Source organism: Zerene cesonia, chromosome 6 (assembly GCF_012273895.1).
Source record: "Zerene cesonia ecotype Mississippi chromosome 6, Zerene_cesonia_1.1, whole genome shotgun sequence".
Classification (NCBI taxonomy): Eukaryota; Metazoa; Arthropoda; class Insecta; order Lepidoptera; family Pieridae; genus Zerene; species Zerene cesonia.
In genome coordinates, this window is record NC_052107.1 from 3,988,030 (window position 1) to 4,004,981 (window position 16,952).

At 33.3% G+C, this 16,952-nt stretch overlaps 3 protein-coding genes across 3 annotated transcripts in view; 1 reads left to right on the plus strand and 2 right to left on the minus strand.

The window, feature by feature from the left end:
• Positions 1 to 13,317, plus strand: part of LOC119840590 (angiotensin-converting enzyme-like) — a 61,498-nt gene extending 48,181 nt beyond the window's left edge. The window contains exons 27-34 of the mRNA XM_038367278.1: positions 696 to 854; positions 1,147 to 1,387; positions 1,806 to 1,888; positions 2,110 to 2,316; positions 3,181 to 3,350; positions 3,574 to 3,698; positions 11,807 to 12,050; positions 13,215 to 13,317. Of these exons, the coding sequence (XP_038223206.1) occupies positions 696 to 854; positions 1,147 to 1,387; positions 1,806 to 1,888; positions 2,110 to 2,316; positions 3,181 to 3,350; positions 3,574 to 3,698; positions 11,807 to 12,050; positions 13,215 to 13,317 (1,332 nt within the window). The remainder of the gene's footprint in view (positions 1 to 695; positions 855 to 1,146; positions 1,388 to 1,805; positions 1,889 to 2,109; positions 2,317 to 3,180; positions 3,351 to 3,573; positions 3,699 to 11,806; positions 12,051 to 13,214) is intronic.
• On the minus strand, positions 3,805 to 6,742 carry LOC119840448. The gene is made up of 3 exons (XM_038367069.1): positions 6,606 to 6,742; positions 4,801 to 4,962; positions 3,805 to 4,244 (listed from the first exon to the last, which is right to left on the minus strand). The coding sequence occupies exons 1-3, from the start codon at positions 6,664 to 6,666 to the stop codon at positions 4,024 to 4,026; spliced, it is 444 nt and encodes a 147-aa protein (XP_038222997.1). The 5' UTR covers positions 6,667 to 6,742; the 3' UTR covers positions 3,805 to 4,023.
• An 844-nt stretch (positions 13,318 to 14,161) lies between the features above and the next one.
• Positions 14,162 to 15,810, minus strand: LOC119840445 (proline-rich protein 4-like). Its single transcript, XM_038367066.1, has 2 exons — positions 15,720 to 15,810; positions 14,162 to 15,561 (listed from the first exon to the last, which is right to left on the minus strand). The coding sequence occupies exons 1-2, from the start codon at positions 15,729 to 15,731 to the stop codon at positions 14,323 to 14,325; spliced, it is 1,251 nt and encodes a 416-aa protein (XP_038222994.1). The 5' UTR covers positions 15,732 to 15,810; the 3' UTR covers positions 14,162 to 14,322.
• Positions 15,811 to 16,952: the final 1,142 nt, after the last annotated feature.

Here is a 16,952-nt window from a genome sequence, read left to right on the forward strand (position 1 = left end):
TAGGTACCTTATCCGACAGTTTTAAAATTCAATCATAATATTTTATGTCGTTTGTACTAATAAATAACTCAATAATAGAAACACTATTTTTGGTTTTGAAATTAGAATTTTTTCTCAAGCAAACAAGCTCTTGTAAAACATACAATACTGCAGCCCTTAACACTTCTTTGGTGATGCAAATCCTCAGCCTTCATATTACCTATAAGGCGATGTTAATGGTCACACTTACAAAGAAGCACGTACAGTGGATACAGATGCCATGAAACACATAACCTTGGAGTTATAGTGTATTATGTTGACAAAAACAGAGCACCGATTCTAATTCATTGATTGACCTTCACTTTAATTACGGTTACGTCTTGTAATTTAGAATTCGAATTACTGTTTGTATTGAGGTTTAAAATAGTTTTCTGGTTGATAAAACACAATAGTAATATTGTAAAGAAGAATTTATAGTTAATAACTATTTTTAACAAAAAACTAAACTACCTTCAAATTGTCAAATCTAGACCACATTTAAATAGGAACATATGGGTGCCGCCAGCTTCCTTCTTATAATTTATTTTCCTTTTTATCTCAACCAATAACAATGTATAAATGAAACGTTACTACATTATAAAATAACTAACGCAACCATTGTCTTCTACGAAATGGAGTTTATTTATTATGACGTTCTTAATTATATGACTTTACAGTTGGATGCACAGCAACGGTACACGCTGTTTCAGCGAGGTTTATGGGAAGTAGCCCAGCAGCTACCCAGAGGTGGAATAAGAGACTTCCCCACGTTTAGGCAACTGCGGTTGTTATCTATCATCGGGCCAGCTGCCCTACCGCCTGACCAATTAGACAGAGTAAGCAACTTTGATATAAAATTCGAAATTGTTCATTTGTCATCTTTCTTTTTATAAATTTCTTATTTATAAGTGAAATAAAAGGCTAAGAAGGAAATAATTATGTTAGCTATAGAGATTTATTCAAGCTGGACAGAGTAGACAGATAATGTATAACATTTAAAATACTGTTCGAATCTCTTAACGGCAATAAAGCATTACCAACCATTAATTAGCCTTGCAGTATTTTCCTTAACTCACAAACAGTATAAAACAAATATTAACACACTAAATGATAAATTGTGTTACACAGTACAATCGGATTATAAATGACATGCTGGCTGTGTACAATACGGCAGAAATATGCGCATACAACGAGCCTTTTAAATGCGGACTCCATTTGCAACCTGAACTCCAGTTCATCATGTCTCACTCCCGGGATTGGGATGAACTTCAGCATGTGTGGACTGAATGGAGAAGGAACACGGGCAGGCGGATTAGGGACTTATATGAACAGCTTGTCGACTTGACCAATCAAGCTGCGAGGTTAAATAGTATGTATACCTTCATATATTTATATTATGATAATAAATCTTTTCTTTTAAAAAGGCCTCCGGACGTTCTGGGGAACGAGGTACAATCCCAGATTTCCAGATTTAAAAATAGAACCAAATGACCATGACGATTGTTGAACTTTTTTAACTAATGGAACAATATTTAAAATAATAATAGCCCATTGTATTTTCATTTGTATACTTTCTGGCTTATATATAAATATACTTCTTACTAGGTTCCCTTATCACCTCGCATGGCACTGAAGATTTGAAATATAGATTTTTTTAAGTAAGGATCATTATCTGAATAAGACATATTATATGGACTACAGGCGATAGTACACATATTTCATACGCCTATCACTTTAAAAGAGCAATTATTTTGGTTGAATATTAATTGCTCACTTGTTTTTTACAGATTTTACGGATGCCTCAGCATACTGGATGTTTCCGTACGACTCTTTTAATATGAGACAAGAGGTTGATGAAATATGGGAACAGGTTAGTGTACTTTTTAAATAAATTTTTAAGTAAATCTTTATAACAGAGTAAGCAGAATTTAAATTTATTGCTTACAACAGTTTTTTAAGAAATAAACAGCTCTAGCAATTATTACTGTCATGTATAAATGAACCCAAACGAGTTATTTTTGTAACACAATGACTATAGATCAACCTTATATGTATTTTTTCATATCTGCAACATATTATATGAAATATTAGGTAAAACCTCTTTACGAGCTCCTGCACGCATACGTGCGGCGTCGCCTCCGCGAAGCGTACGGGCCAGAGCGGATCTCTAAATCGGCGCCAATCCCCGCTCATATTCTTGGTGATATGTGGGGCCAGAGCTGGAACGGAATTGTACCCTTCACCCTACCGTATCCCGGAAAGAAACTTGTCGATGTTACCCCAGAAATGATTCGTCAGGTTAGAATTAGATTTATTTTTGTATAATCTATAGATTTAGAAATTAAAGACTTTTTAACGGATTTTAAACGCAGTATTATAAGAAGCAGGTGTGTACAAGTTAGACTGTGATTGTGGTCTTTTCTACATCGGCCAAACAAAAAGAGCATTGGTAGTCGACTGAAGTAACACATTGCGGATATCAAGCATAGGCGTCACAAAAAGTCTTGTGAACACACTCTGGACAACAAACACTTCTTACGATTTGACGAACCACAAATCCTCACCAATTGTTTTCTGTGAGGCTATTGAAATTAAAAAACACCAAAATTTCAATAGAGAAGATGGTTTGAAGATTTCAAACACCAGAAAATGCCGGAGGTAGTTCACAAACAACAATTTGTGTAAAATCCGTTAATAAGTCTTTAATTTCTAATGGATATAATACTCGCGTAAAATCAAACACAAAAAATTCTATCTAATATATATAATTCTCGTGTCACAGTTTAAGTTGCCATACTCCTCCGAAACGGCTTGACCGATTTTGATGAAATTTTTTGTGCTTATCCGGTATCTATGAGAATCGGCCAACATCTATTTTTCATACCCCTAAATGATAAGAGTAAGGCAGAACAGCGTTTGCCGGGTGCAACTAGTAATCTATATATATTAGTTAGAAGCAGGAACCATCTTGTTATATTTGCTCATTGTTAAAGTTAATTTGTATGCGTTCTAATTTTTCAATAATCAAACGAATAATCGTGAAGAATGGTAGTAAACATCTTTAATTGTCAAAATTTTGGTTAATATTAAGTCAAATAAAAACACAATCGCCTTACTTATTTAGCTTTAATACAACTCTTAAAATACTATACCACATTCCAGGGTTTCACACCGCTAACAATATTCCAACTTGCTGAGGAATTCTACGTGTCAATGAATATGTCTGCGATGCCTCAGGATTTCTGGGCGCTAAGTGTGTTCGAGCAGCCTGCAGACCGGCAGATCCATTGCCAACCATCCGCTTGGGACTTTTGTAATAGACACGATTACAGGTACTTAATTGACTCTTTATTTTACAAAGGAAAATTAATAATTATTAATCTATTAACATTGTTTATATGCGTAAGTAATTCAATTATTCATATCACCTGTAAAAAAGATTTTAAATATTTATTCTTTCACTTTGCAACAAATAGAACAACAGATTGTTATGAAATATATCATATATTTAAGACATGAGCCATTGACATATTCTTTGATTAAATTAAATTACAGGATAAAAATGTGCACACATCCAGACATGAAGGATCTCGTCACAGCTCATCATGAAATGGCGCACATACAATATTTCTTATCATACCGAAATCTACCCAAAGTGTTCCGAGATGGAGCGAATCCAGGTTAGCAATTATTTTAATAATATTTGTTTGATTTTACTTCCCTGTGATAAATATACAATATGAAATATTTATAAATATTGTAATAGGTGCATAATACTATAATTCTCGCATTATTAGACTATTATATTTTAAATCGTACTCAATTATTATTAATGTCATATATTTTTATAACACAAACAATTAATTTTATTTAATACTTTATTAGCTACATAACAGTACTAAAAATACATTAGAATAACTTGGCAGTTGTTCCAATAACAATATATCACACAAGAATATTGTCTATGACTAGCATTCTTTATTTGGCCTAAAAATGATGAAAACTTTATATAAAATTTCTAACAACAGTAAAAATGCTAAAAATAACAACAATTGATATAAGCGCCATCTCGTGGCTATTTCCCGTAGCACTGTTGCAAAGATCTGTATTGCATGAACAATATGTGACGAAAAGCTCGCCCGTGCCCGTTTGTTTTTTGCATCCGTTCATCTTGTATTCGTCTTTAAGGTATCCGCATTTTCGTACAATTCGGACTTTACCATAAACTGTAATAAAACGTAAGCGAATTAGTTCAAGAAGTATTTTTCTTTACTAAACTCAAACATTTATTCATTCAACTAGACTTCCTATAGAAACATTTTTGAATCGTCATTTTACACAGTTATAAAATTTACCACTGGTTCGGAAGGCAGTTTCTACAGAGAAGAGCTGGCAAGAAACTCTGTAGTTGCTCTTTTAAAGTAATATCCATTTTACATTTTAATTCTATATAATATATAACATGTACATAAGAATGACGCCAAAGAACTGTCCTGTGGTTCTTAAGCATTCCATGGATTGTCATGTTCCATTGTTTCTGGAGTCCCATTTACATTTGTTTATTTTTTTATTATCATCCCTAAACTAAAAACACATTAAACCTAACCTTGACCTGTAGCCATATAGCATTATAATTATAAATTAAAAGTTTTGTTTAAAAATATACTTAAAATGATGAAAAGTAATTAACAAGCCTAAAACTGGTTACGTTAATAAGATATCTATAAATATTTTAGTAAAATTACTCTGTAGTGCTTGAAAAATATTTTTTTTTTCACTTACTTTCCATTTTTATGATCCGACAAAAGGTAGAATCAACAGGGGGAATATGATCCAGGGGATCTTTAAGGGAGCAATTGACGACTCCCAAACTGAAGTGGTCAAAATTTTCCCCACACCGGGGATCGAAGGCACTGTTGCAATCATAGCAGAATATTGCTGATACTGAAAAGGAAATATTAATTAGTACTTATGGAGCAAATTTAAACAAGTTTATGACTATTCCTTCTCAAACGAAGTTAGACTGAATTTTTTATTACGTTAAGATAGCTCCGTGGGCTTGCAATCGATTTTTTACCTATGGTATGGTATGTGGTACCTCTCCGACGTATGTACATACGTCGATGATTATTTTTAAACAAATTATACATAAAATATTGCAGAAATTTAACGACAAAGTTGTGACATATTATTATTGATTAGTGTTTGTTTACTCTCACAGTTCTTGTACAAAAATATATGGGTCAAACAACGGCCAAAATTAATGTAAAGTCAAGAATTGAGAATCTTCAGTCTAAAATTATTGCTATTATTTAAAATAGCAATATTTTTAAATATATTGGCTCTAACGTATTATTCACATGGTTAAAAAAAAATTAAAAAAATACTAAATGTTTAGTTTTAATGTTGTAGTGTAGTAGTTTTACTCAGTTTTTTACAGTTCTCGACAAAAGCCTATATTAAAAAATGGGGAAAGTGGATTAAATTTCAGAACGGAAAACACTATACATTACGAATAAACTCCGAATGCTTAATGTCTGAAGTCAAAGACAAAGAAACGGCTGAAAACTCGTACGACTCATATTTCGTTATAGGTATATGATCAGTATATGAATAGATAAATAATGGGTATTGATTTATAAGCAAAGAAAAGTTTGTTTCAAGTTCAACGTAGTAATCCAATTCAAAGAACAGTAAGGTTTCTTCATCGCCTATGACCTATATTTCAGATTATTAGTGAAGCAGTAATGTCAAATTGTTTTGATACTATTTCTAAGCAGCACTTAGATGTGAGATATTGCTTTTTTAATGAAATTTTCATGTATTCTACCTAATATTATGACCTTTGTCTATTTCATATCTTTTAATGACCCCACAAGTTGCAATAAACCTGATTCATTCGGTTATATATATACAAGAAATTATGTTATATCATGTTATACAATTACGATTAAATGATGTTCTTCCTTATTTTATAATATTATAACACTGTATATGAGAGAAAGCCAGTGTAAATCTACGAATAAAATGCCTTCGGTATCATCATGTTTGGGAATTTACGAAAGTATATCTAATAAATGCATAGCTACTAACTTAGAAATGCAAGGAAAACATAGTAATCAGGAATATAATAAATAACTCTCTATTTTGTTTTACATTTTCGCCTTTCGCTCTTATCATCCACATATCACAATATATGTCCCAGTCGCTACAAAAGCATTATATGCATCATTGACTATGTGGATGTATGATGCTTACGTTAGAGCGAGCTACCGAGCTGGTGGCAACCGTGTACAATAAGTAGTCTGAGACCCTCTACAAATGTGTTGCCCACTTTTAAGCAGTAAGGAAAAGGAAAAAGTTTTGGAAAGGCGATTAAGGATAAGGCAACTATTGGGTATAGAACGATAGAATTATATCTTCAACGGAAATTCTACCGGAAGAATAATACGGTCACAGATAGAGATACACAAATAGGACACAAATAGGACTAAATATTACTAAATAGATACTAAAATTAATCGAAACAAAAGATCTAAAGCAATTCAACCCTCGTTCATACAAAGTACATAGGCGGTCCCACTTACCACAATTGACACTATATAACAGGGAAATTGTAAAAGTAATGATATTTTTGAACAGTTTCATGTTGACGATTAAAACAACACTAGTTATGAGACACACGCTAGAAAGCAGTTTTTTCACTATCTAAATTACGTCAGCGCTGTGAAATTATAATTGAATTAAAGTTAGTGCCGCTTCCACGGGTGATTAGAAGCTATTCGATGATGTTTGTATTTTACAAAGCTTGTAAATGGTTTATATCGATTGGAAAGTGCTTCTAGATGAAGTCTTATTGAATAAATAAATGTTTGGATTTCACATTGTAAAAATCATTCCTTTTTACTTGTAACTTGTAATTTCAATTAAGATAAAAGGCTTAATTGTAGATGAAAATTTATGTTAACTGATCTCGTTAAGAATGTTTTCCCGGTTTAAAACTAAATAAGACGTTTTGTGTCAAACCTCAATTATTACAGTTATGAAAGGCAGCAAAACTTATAGCTTAGCTTACAGTACGATACTAACTTTATACAGTATAACGTTGTTAGGCGCCCTCTACCTGGCTTTAATACTGTTAGCTAAAAGGGCACAAATTGATTTCCTGTAGCTGGTTGTTTGAGAGTAACCCACCCGAGGTCATAGATTGTACCTATAAAATCATTCATTAAATAGTTATGTACGTGTAAGAGAATGTCATTCCGGCAACTGAGCTGGTGGTTCGCCTGATGATAAGCGATCACCACCGCCCATGAACGTTCGCAAAGGTAGTGCCTCTGCGAATGCGCTGCCCGCTTTTATGCGTAAAGGAAAAGGAAAGGATTAACGATTGGAAAGAAGGAATGGACTGGGACGGGTGAGGAAAAGGAAACGGGCTTCCGGCACCGTACGAAACACCACTATTCATTATTTCACGCCTGTTTTCTGTGGGGGTGTGGTACTTCCCCAGTGCGAGCTGGCCCAATTCATGCCGACGCGTGCTCAACTCCCACAATTAATATTTTGAATGTTTGGAGATAACAAACGGTATCTATCATAAATGTGTCGTTAATTTTCTATACAGTGTGGGTAAAGATGAAGCAAACTTTTATGATAAGTTTGTTGTAAGATTTTTTTAGTCAAATGTATCTTATATCTGAATTTGTTAATTGGTAATTGCGTTTTATAGTCAAATGTATCATATATCTGAGTAGGTGCACATCCCAAAATAACACCTTCAATTACCTTCAAAATTTCTGTTCTTGTATTATTACTATTATTCTAACAATTCTAAAGAGCGATTTCTTAAAATCTAAATTGCTTCCATTATATGCTAGGTACAAGATTTTCTTCTTTATAACTAATAGAAATGGATACTTGATTTGCGTATACAGCAACCCTGAAAAATTTACCACCGGTTCTTTATCACATTTCACCGAATTTAAGACTGTTCTTCACTGAGGAAAACATGTACCGAAGCTGAGCTGGTCTCCCCAATCATAATCCGCTCTCTGTTTCTAAACAGTGTAATATTAATAAACACAAAATTGGATTAATTATGACGTAATAGTGATAACGCATACAATGGCCGCGAAAATGCGCAAACGAACAAATCAAACTTAATAAAATTTTAATTTGATTTAAAATATATTTAAATCAAATTCACATAAATGTGACCTAGAACTTGTTCTGCAATAAAAAGATGACACAAGCTTACTAATGGGACCTTCGAGATCCCCTTGAAATATTTAATTGAAGAAAATTGTGAAATTCCTTCGTTAATGAATTGATTTTAAATTAGTTCAATGTTAACTACGAAATGTGCTGATACAGTAATAAATTAATATTTATTGACTAACACCATCGTATACAGAATAAATGCAATTAATTTTTCAATTACACGGGCTTACATATGAATGGAACAATTAATTTAAATTGCATTGTACAGACTGACCCATAGTGTTGGAGCATTTTGTTAATGTTAAACTTTATTAAATCCGACTGCAGTCAATGATCTCTCCGCGAATCAAATTACACGAGGGCGACTGACCACAGACGATAGTAAGAATCAATGATCTCAAAATATGAGTATACGAGTATTTGTAATATTATTGATTATGTAACGAAACTTTCTTATGTGATAATAGTTGTAATTGTGGAATTATTTGTCGTATAGAAATGATAAAAAGCTTTAAAACTATAAGAATACTCAATATCGTACAATATAATTAAAATAATACGCTAAATTGAATTTCTAAGTTCCTACTTTTAAACGTCATCGTGGTACAGTTTGATATAAGCCGCCATCTTTACTTCCTCTGTTTTGAATATAACGCGAGTCTTTTCTATTTATTTTCTCTGATCAAGGAAAATACACATTTATTATGAAAATTCATAAAGTCACGGCAGGAACCACATATTTATATAATTAAGTGTGAAACATCGTTTCCCATATTACGAAATTAAGAACAGGCTGCGTGTCTAGATACTGTTAACTACCTTCATACTAACTACTAATGGGACCTTCGAGATCCCCTTGAAATATTTAATTGAAGAAAATTGTGAAATTCCTTCGTTAATGAATTGATTTTAAAATAGTTCAATGTTAACTACGAAATGTGCTGATACAGTGATAAATTAATATTTATTGACTAACACCATCGTATACAGAATAAATGCAATTAATTTTTCAATTACACGGGCTTACATATGAATGGAACAATTAATTTAAATTGCATTGTACAGACTGACCCATAGTGTTGGAGCATTTAGTTAATGTTAAACTTTATTAAATCCGACTGCAGTCAATGATCTCTCCGCGAATCAAATTACAAGAGGGCGACTGACCACAGACGATAGTAAGAATCAATGATCTCAAAATATATATGAGTATACGAGTATTTGTAATATTATTGATTATGTAACGAAACTTTCTTATGTGATAATAGTTGTAATTGTGGAATTATTTTTACGTATAGAAATGATTAAAAGCTTTAAAACTATAAGAATACTGAATATCGTACAATGTAATTAAAATAATACGCTTAATTGAATTTCTAAGTTCCTGCTTTTAAACGTCATCGTGGTACAGTTTGATATAAGCCGCCATCTTTACTTCCTCTGTTTTGAATATAACGCGAGTCTTTTCTATTTATTTTCTCTGATCAAGGAAAATACACATTTATTATGAAAATTCATAAAGTCACGGCAGGAACCACATATTTATATAATTAAGTGTGAAACATCGTTTCCCATATTACGAAATTAAGAACAGGCTGCGTGTCTAGATACTGTTAACTACCTTCATACTTATATTAGTATTTCGAGCACGAATTCCCAATAAATTTACTACGTCTGAAATTAATTCACAATATATTTAAATATAAAAATGTAAATAGCTTGATTTTATTTTAAAATTTTCGTATTTTTTTTAAGTTTATCAATTATGAATAATTATGATATAGATTCTTAAAATATTGAAATATTTGCAAATTTTTTTAATCTTATGAGGTTTGGATTTTTTAACATTCATAACGTGTTACATTTTTATGACCGGTGACGGTCTGTAGTTAACCTCATTTTTAAGTTAAATATGACCTTTTGAGTAAGAATACATTCAGGTCATTGATCTATGATAGTGGGGCATCTGCAAGAACAGCATAACAATGAGAAGTTAATGAAAGCTTAAAATTTTTATCCTTATATTTTTAAATAACATCATCTCAAATTTCTTCAATTAACAGTAACCAATTATTCAACGATGCTAATTAGCACTTATACCATCAAACATAACATTGATTATTCATAACCTGTTTTAATATTTGATGAAGTCGCACGCGCTGTAACGAATTTACGGAAATTAATGTTACGATACACAGTTATATAATGTGCGCATCTTACTAGTGGTCGTTTATAAAATTGCGGGCACCGATGTAAATAATATGGATGTACCAAGTTATTATTTAATTTTTAGTTAATAATATGATGGATATTGCCAAAATTATTATAGTGCAATTATTGTTAAAGAAAACAACGGTCATTTAGGGGTACAGAAAATAGATGTAGGTCGTTTTTTGGATCTACCAAATACGCAAAATTGTACAAAAACCGGTTCCAGCTGTTTCGGCGGAGAACGGACACAATGAAAAGAAACTTTTGTGTTAAATTTAAAAATTTAAAGGATCTGTACATTTTTAATTTTTGTACAACCTTTTTATTATCTGGCATTTTTTTTATATCGTATTAGAAAACATGTTATGACAATAATTCCAAGCGATTGGGTTCCTACATTTTCCGATTCTAATTATCATTAACATACTTACTTTAAAAACTTAAAAACTTAATTTCTAAACTTAAAAACTGCTTTAAGAACTACGAAGCCACATCTAGAATATTCTATCTGTAGGTATTATCTAGTGCCGTTTTTTACTTGACGCCACAGTTCTACACAAGGAGGTCAAGTTCACCAGCTACGAGCTCATTTGGAAACCGCAGCTAGAATTTATTCCATGTTCGCAACGTTTTTGTGGAACAAAGCGCCTTTGTTTTTCCTCAACTTCCTCTCGCTTTCACAATATTATCTTAATTTATGAAGATATTATACGTAATATTATGTGAGTGGTGAGAACATAAGTAATTGGATTGAATCTATGACGTAAAATGACCAATATCTTGGAAATATGGAGTCACGTTTATTAATGAAAATGACTTTAGTAGAAGTCCGTTATATGTATAAGATTTTCAAATAGCTTCACCCAAGGCGAGAAAGCCTTTAATCAAATGAGAAAAATCACATAAATTTATACTAGAATAATCTAGGCTCGTGTAGTGGGTTGTTTCCGGCAAGTACCGCGTTAGTATTTATCAATCGGGTCCAACTTGCACTTCCGCACACACTTTCTCTCGATTGCCTCTTCTTGCTTCATTGAATTCAATTTAGTTAAATCTTAGTGGATATAATATGCAAGAGGCCCCGTGTCTCCATGACCACCAGTCCTGTTCTATTAATTATCTAAATATCTCTTGAAATGCTTATTCAGTGTACTAAATATATAGTCAGCGGCGTAACCAAGAAAAAGAAACAAAATGAAACACAGATACCCGATATAAATGTGCAATCATTGATGCATATGCCTGCGTTTTCCTATATTTACCACCGAACGAACAAATACAGAGCACAAATTCTTGATAAATATAGGTATTTCATTACTTTATAATCTTCAATAGTAAACCCAGTTTCTCATTGTAGGTTTCCACGAAGCGGTCGGGGAAGCAATCGCGCTGTCAGTGTCGTCACCTCGCCATCTCCAGACACTAGGCCTCATCCAACGTTCTATAGATGACACTGCACATGATATTAACTATCTATTCACCCAAGCTATGGATAAACTGGCTTTCCTACCCTTTGCCCTCGTAATGGATCGTTGGAGATGGGACGTTTTTAATGGCGAAATACGCAAGGAACAGTACAATTGTCATTGGTGGAGACTGAGGTAATTGATCTAAACTGTATACTGAAATTGTAATAAACGCTAAATGATACAATTTATTCCACAGATTATGTAAGAAATGTGTCTCTATTTACGTTATATAAAATGCAAATATAATAAGTTGCATCTAAAATGCATTAGAGTTATTAAACTTAAAATTCATGTATTAATTAGAAAGTCTTATCTATGGTAGCGACAAATTGTATCATATTTGATTTAAAATAAAATATTTATTTGTTTTAAACACTTCTTAATTTAAGCATTGTTATAACTGTCAAGAATTAAAGAAATTATGACCAATTTGTTAGCGAATTGAATTTATCGGAATCAATCACTTACGTATATGTAATTAGACGTGGTGTAAACGTCTAGACCGAACTATTAGATAATGTTAATTAATGGTAACGTAACATAATTGCAAATGCGTACGCACCGTTGCTCTATGAAATCGCATCGTACTTGTGCTTCTGGGTACGTTTTGCCATAACATGGCATGATTATTGGCAATTAAATATGTGGCCCACAAAAACAAATAATCTGGTTTGTTTGACCAATATGTGATATACTTTGTGAAGTTTATTTTTCAGCTTATATGAAAAATTGTCCAAAGACATTATTAATGATTTTGCAGTTTTATGATAACCTAAACCAACCTTTTATGATAACCTAACCTATAATGATTTTGAGTATAAGGTTTTTTATGTAAATAATAGTAATCAACCAGTAAAACAAGGATACCCCTATGGGTACTTCAGTTTATACAGATAAATACCTTCCTACCCACAATAGTTATAGTCTCCAGTAATCATGTTACCATTCGACCTTGACTCGAAGTAACTGCATTGCTCTCGATTCTAAAATGAAAGCAAAAGTCACGGATCACGATAGAGGAATTAACGAGATTGGTCACGTGTACTACGCAATATTATTATTAGATATTACCTATTGTCTACAATTTTATTGTTTTATTCCCAATATATAGTGCATATAAGAATATTCAGTTAAAAAGCTCAAAATAACAAATGTAAAACGTCATTTACGATCTATGAAAATTTCGTTTGTGCTTTGCAACTTTGTACCGAGTACATGGTTTTTTTTTTAATCCATCTTTGAAAAGCTCAAGAAGTAAAAAATAATAAATATATGTTATAATTGTTTATATTATAGGGAACAATACCAAGGAGTCAAGCCGCCAGTACTTCGTTCTGAATTGGACTTCGATCCCGGGTCGAAATACCACATCCCAGCCAACATTCCGTACATAAGGTAAGGCTAAATAACATCCTAATACCTCATGAAACCTGTCGCTAATCGTAAATATATCCGCGGTTGTAACCACGTTATAACATTAACTTCCTTGTGAGTAAATTTAGTATGTCATATACGTAACTGACCTTAAGTCTATGAAGCATGAATCGAGATTTTAAGAATTATCTAATCAGAAATCACTGAAGCTTTTCTAGACCAATAACATTTAACTATAAGTGAAATTTGCCAGAATTTTACTAGATCCAGTGGTCAGTAAAAATGTGTGACTTTTGCTTCCTGGTCAATAAATTTTACAATGAGAAACGGAGGCTATGTTGCCATTACCTCTTTGACTGACACGCAGAAGTGATTTTTCTAAGTAACTCTTATGTGGATTAACCAAGGCTTTATACATGTTACGTAAACTTTTACATAACTTTACCTATCTAGTGCGCGAGTTTCAAAATGACTTCGCAATGAATAATTGTCCGTTAACAACGCTTTGCTATTAATATTGAAATAGCGGATTCAAAGTAGGTGAAATTATTGATCAAGATGTGCTATCGGAAAGAAATTTTTCAAATCTGCCATGTACAAGAATTCCTTTACAACCTGTATAATGATATGTAAAAATATTGTTAGCTAATTTCGAGGAAATGATACCATTAATTCTTTTTTATGCTAGTGTTGAATCATCAAATACATAAACATGTCTGCAGTTTTTACTATGCATGAAAGATTTGTGGACTTACATTTATTATTAATTTTTATCTGACTCCAAGATTGAGACGTAGTCTTGAATATCGTATATCAAATAATTATTTGACAATTGGATTTCACTTTTAGGAGGATTATTAACATGATAATTAAACGTAATAAAATTTATTTATGTAACATCTCATTTAATACTTTCGGTTTATTTACAATACATTCACGTCGCAAAGTAAAAATAAGAAATAAAATACTTAGTCGACAACTAAACACAAAACAACATTTAAAGCTAAAAACAAAGAAGAGATCAGACTATTTAATGATGGTATTCGTGACCACCCTCGTAACTTCCCAGCTGGCCTTCGTGGCCTTCGAAGCCTCCTTCGTGACCACCATATCCTCCTTCCTGAAGACCACCGCTGTAACCTCCCTCATGGAAACTACCGCCATATCCGCCGTCATGGATACCACCTCCGAATCCACCGTCGCTACCACCGCCGTAACCACCATCGTGGTGGCCGTGGTGCTCCTCGTGGTGCACAATCGGTACTGGAATCTTCACTGGATAAGGAACATGTTTCTCAACGGGGTATGGCACGTGCTTCTCAACATGAACTGGCACTGGCCTGTCAACGGGCACATGTACTGGAATGGGTACTTTTTTCTCTACTGGATAGGGAACAACTTTTTCTACTGGGTACGGTGCTGGAACGTGAACCTTCACTGGGTAGGGGACTGGCTTTTCAACATGTACTGGCACTGGGTTGTCAACTGGTACTTTCACTGGGTAGGGCACTGGTTTTTCTACGGGGTAAGGTACTGGCTTCTCAACTGGCACTGGCACGGGCTTCTCGACATGGACTGGCACTGGACGATCGACGTGTACTTTGACTGGGTAGTGCACGATCTTCTCAACTGCGTAAGGTACATGAACCTTAACTGGCACCTTGACTGGGAAGTGTACGGTTTTTTCTACTGGGTATGGGTGAGGCACGTGCACTTTCACGGGTACAGGTACGTGTTTCTCCACTGGGTACGGAACGTGCTCGTAGACTTTAACGGGGACAGGTCTGTCAACGTGCACCTTTACGGGTACAGGCACTTCCTTCTCCACGGGGTATGGCTTAGGAATATACTCAGGTACTTTGATGAGCTCCTTCACCGGGTAGTGGACAGTCTTGTAGACTGGGTATGGATGAGGCACTGGCACTTTGACTGGATAAGGGACGTGTTTCTCCACTGGCACTGGGATGTGTTTTTCGACTGGGTAAGGCACGGGCACATTCTTGACGACGGTAATTGTCTTCTCGTGTTCCTCATGTCCGATGTGTCCCAAACCTCCTTCGTATCCGCCTAAATCGCCTCCAAAGCTTCCATGGCTTTCGTAGCTTCCGTAACCACCACCATATCCGTGGTCGCCGTAGAAATCAGATAATCCTCTTTTATCTTGTTTTTTGTTATCTTCAATCTTGGTCGGTTCAGCCTTTGAATCCTTCTCCGCCTTTTCCTCTGCCGTGGCCAGGCTAATAGCCACGGCCAAGATGAAGGTAGACCTCTGAAACATTGAAAATAATATAAAATATATTAGTAAATATCCAGAAAAATTATTAAAGAACAAAAAATACATGATATTATTGTTTATGTGCAGTAATTTTTATTAATTTCTGTGAATATTTTTTTAATTATGATTAAAATTAATTAAACTTCACCAACCAGTAGCCTCATTGTCGCTTAGCTTGCTATCAGCGAAGGCTGCACAGGAGTGTGCTGTGAGGTTCTCTGTTCTTGGTTTTATACCGAGTGCAAGTTATTTCGTAGATCAATGAAGTAAACACTTTCGCTCGTACACATACTCAAACAACGCGTCTATGTGTGCGTGTGAGATTTTTTTTATAATTTGGATGATTCCATGCTTGAATACAAATATTGGTTTATTTTTCACATTTCATCCAAAAGTTATAATAAAATGTATATTTTATTATTTCAAATAATCAACTACCTGATAGATACTACAGTAAATACTGTGTGCGATAATAACAATAGAACTTCGCTCAATAGATATGTAGTTTTAAAAGTTTTCAATTTCCTTATCAAAAAGAGTCATCAAAGGGTCGTCAAAATAACCGAGAACAAGTGTGAAAAATATTCCGTCAAATTTATTAAACTTTATAATATAGGACCGATATAAATTATTCATATAAACAAACTATTTTATGCAGATAATCCTTACTTTTGATGCACAACGTTTTTTTTTATTTATTCTGAATTGTGTAATTCTAATGGATATTAATTGTTAAAATATTTCGAACTTTTACACTTTTATATAATTAGCGTTATATTTACATAATAGAAATGGACTGATATAGAGCTATTGTATATAGCTAATAATAATGACTACTAAAAACTATATAAAATACCAGCTGCGCCCCGCGGTTTCACCCGCGTAAGTCCGTATCCCGTAAGAATGTCGGCATAAAAAGTTGCCTATATGTTATTCCAGTTGTCCAGCTGTCTACGTACCAAATTTCATTGCAATCGTATCTATAGTTTTTGCGTGAAAGAGTAACAAACACACACACATCCTTACAAACTTTCGTATTTATAATATTAGTAGGATATATGTCAATAATCGTTTTATAGATATTTATGAAAATCAAGAAATATTAAAGAAATTATAACATTTATATCTTGTATAGATTGTATTCTAATCTCGCTTTTTAGCCAAAATATGTGAAAAATTTAGACAGAATTCGGCAAAAAATTACCATAATCCAAATTAAATTGAACCTCTCCTATTTCATCCCCATGCATATGAGTTTGAATATGGTATTATAAAATTATAACAGCATTTTTTTGCAACTATGCATAAGATATTATACCTAGTCTTGCCATAAATATTGTAATAAAGAAAAAAGAAAATTGTTAACTGCAAATAACATTTATTAC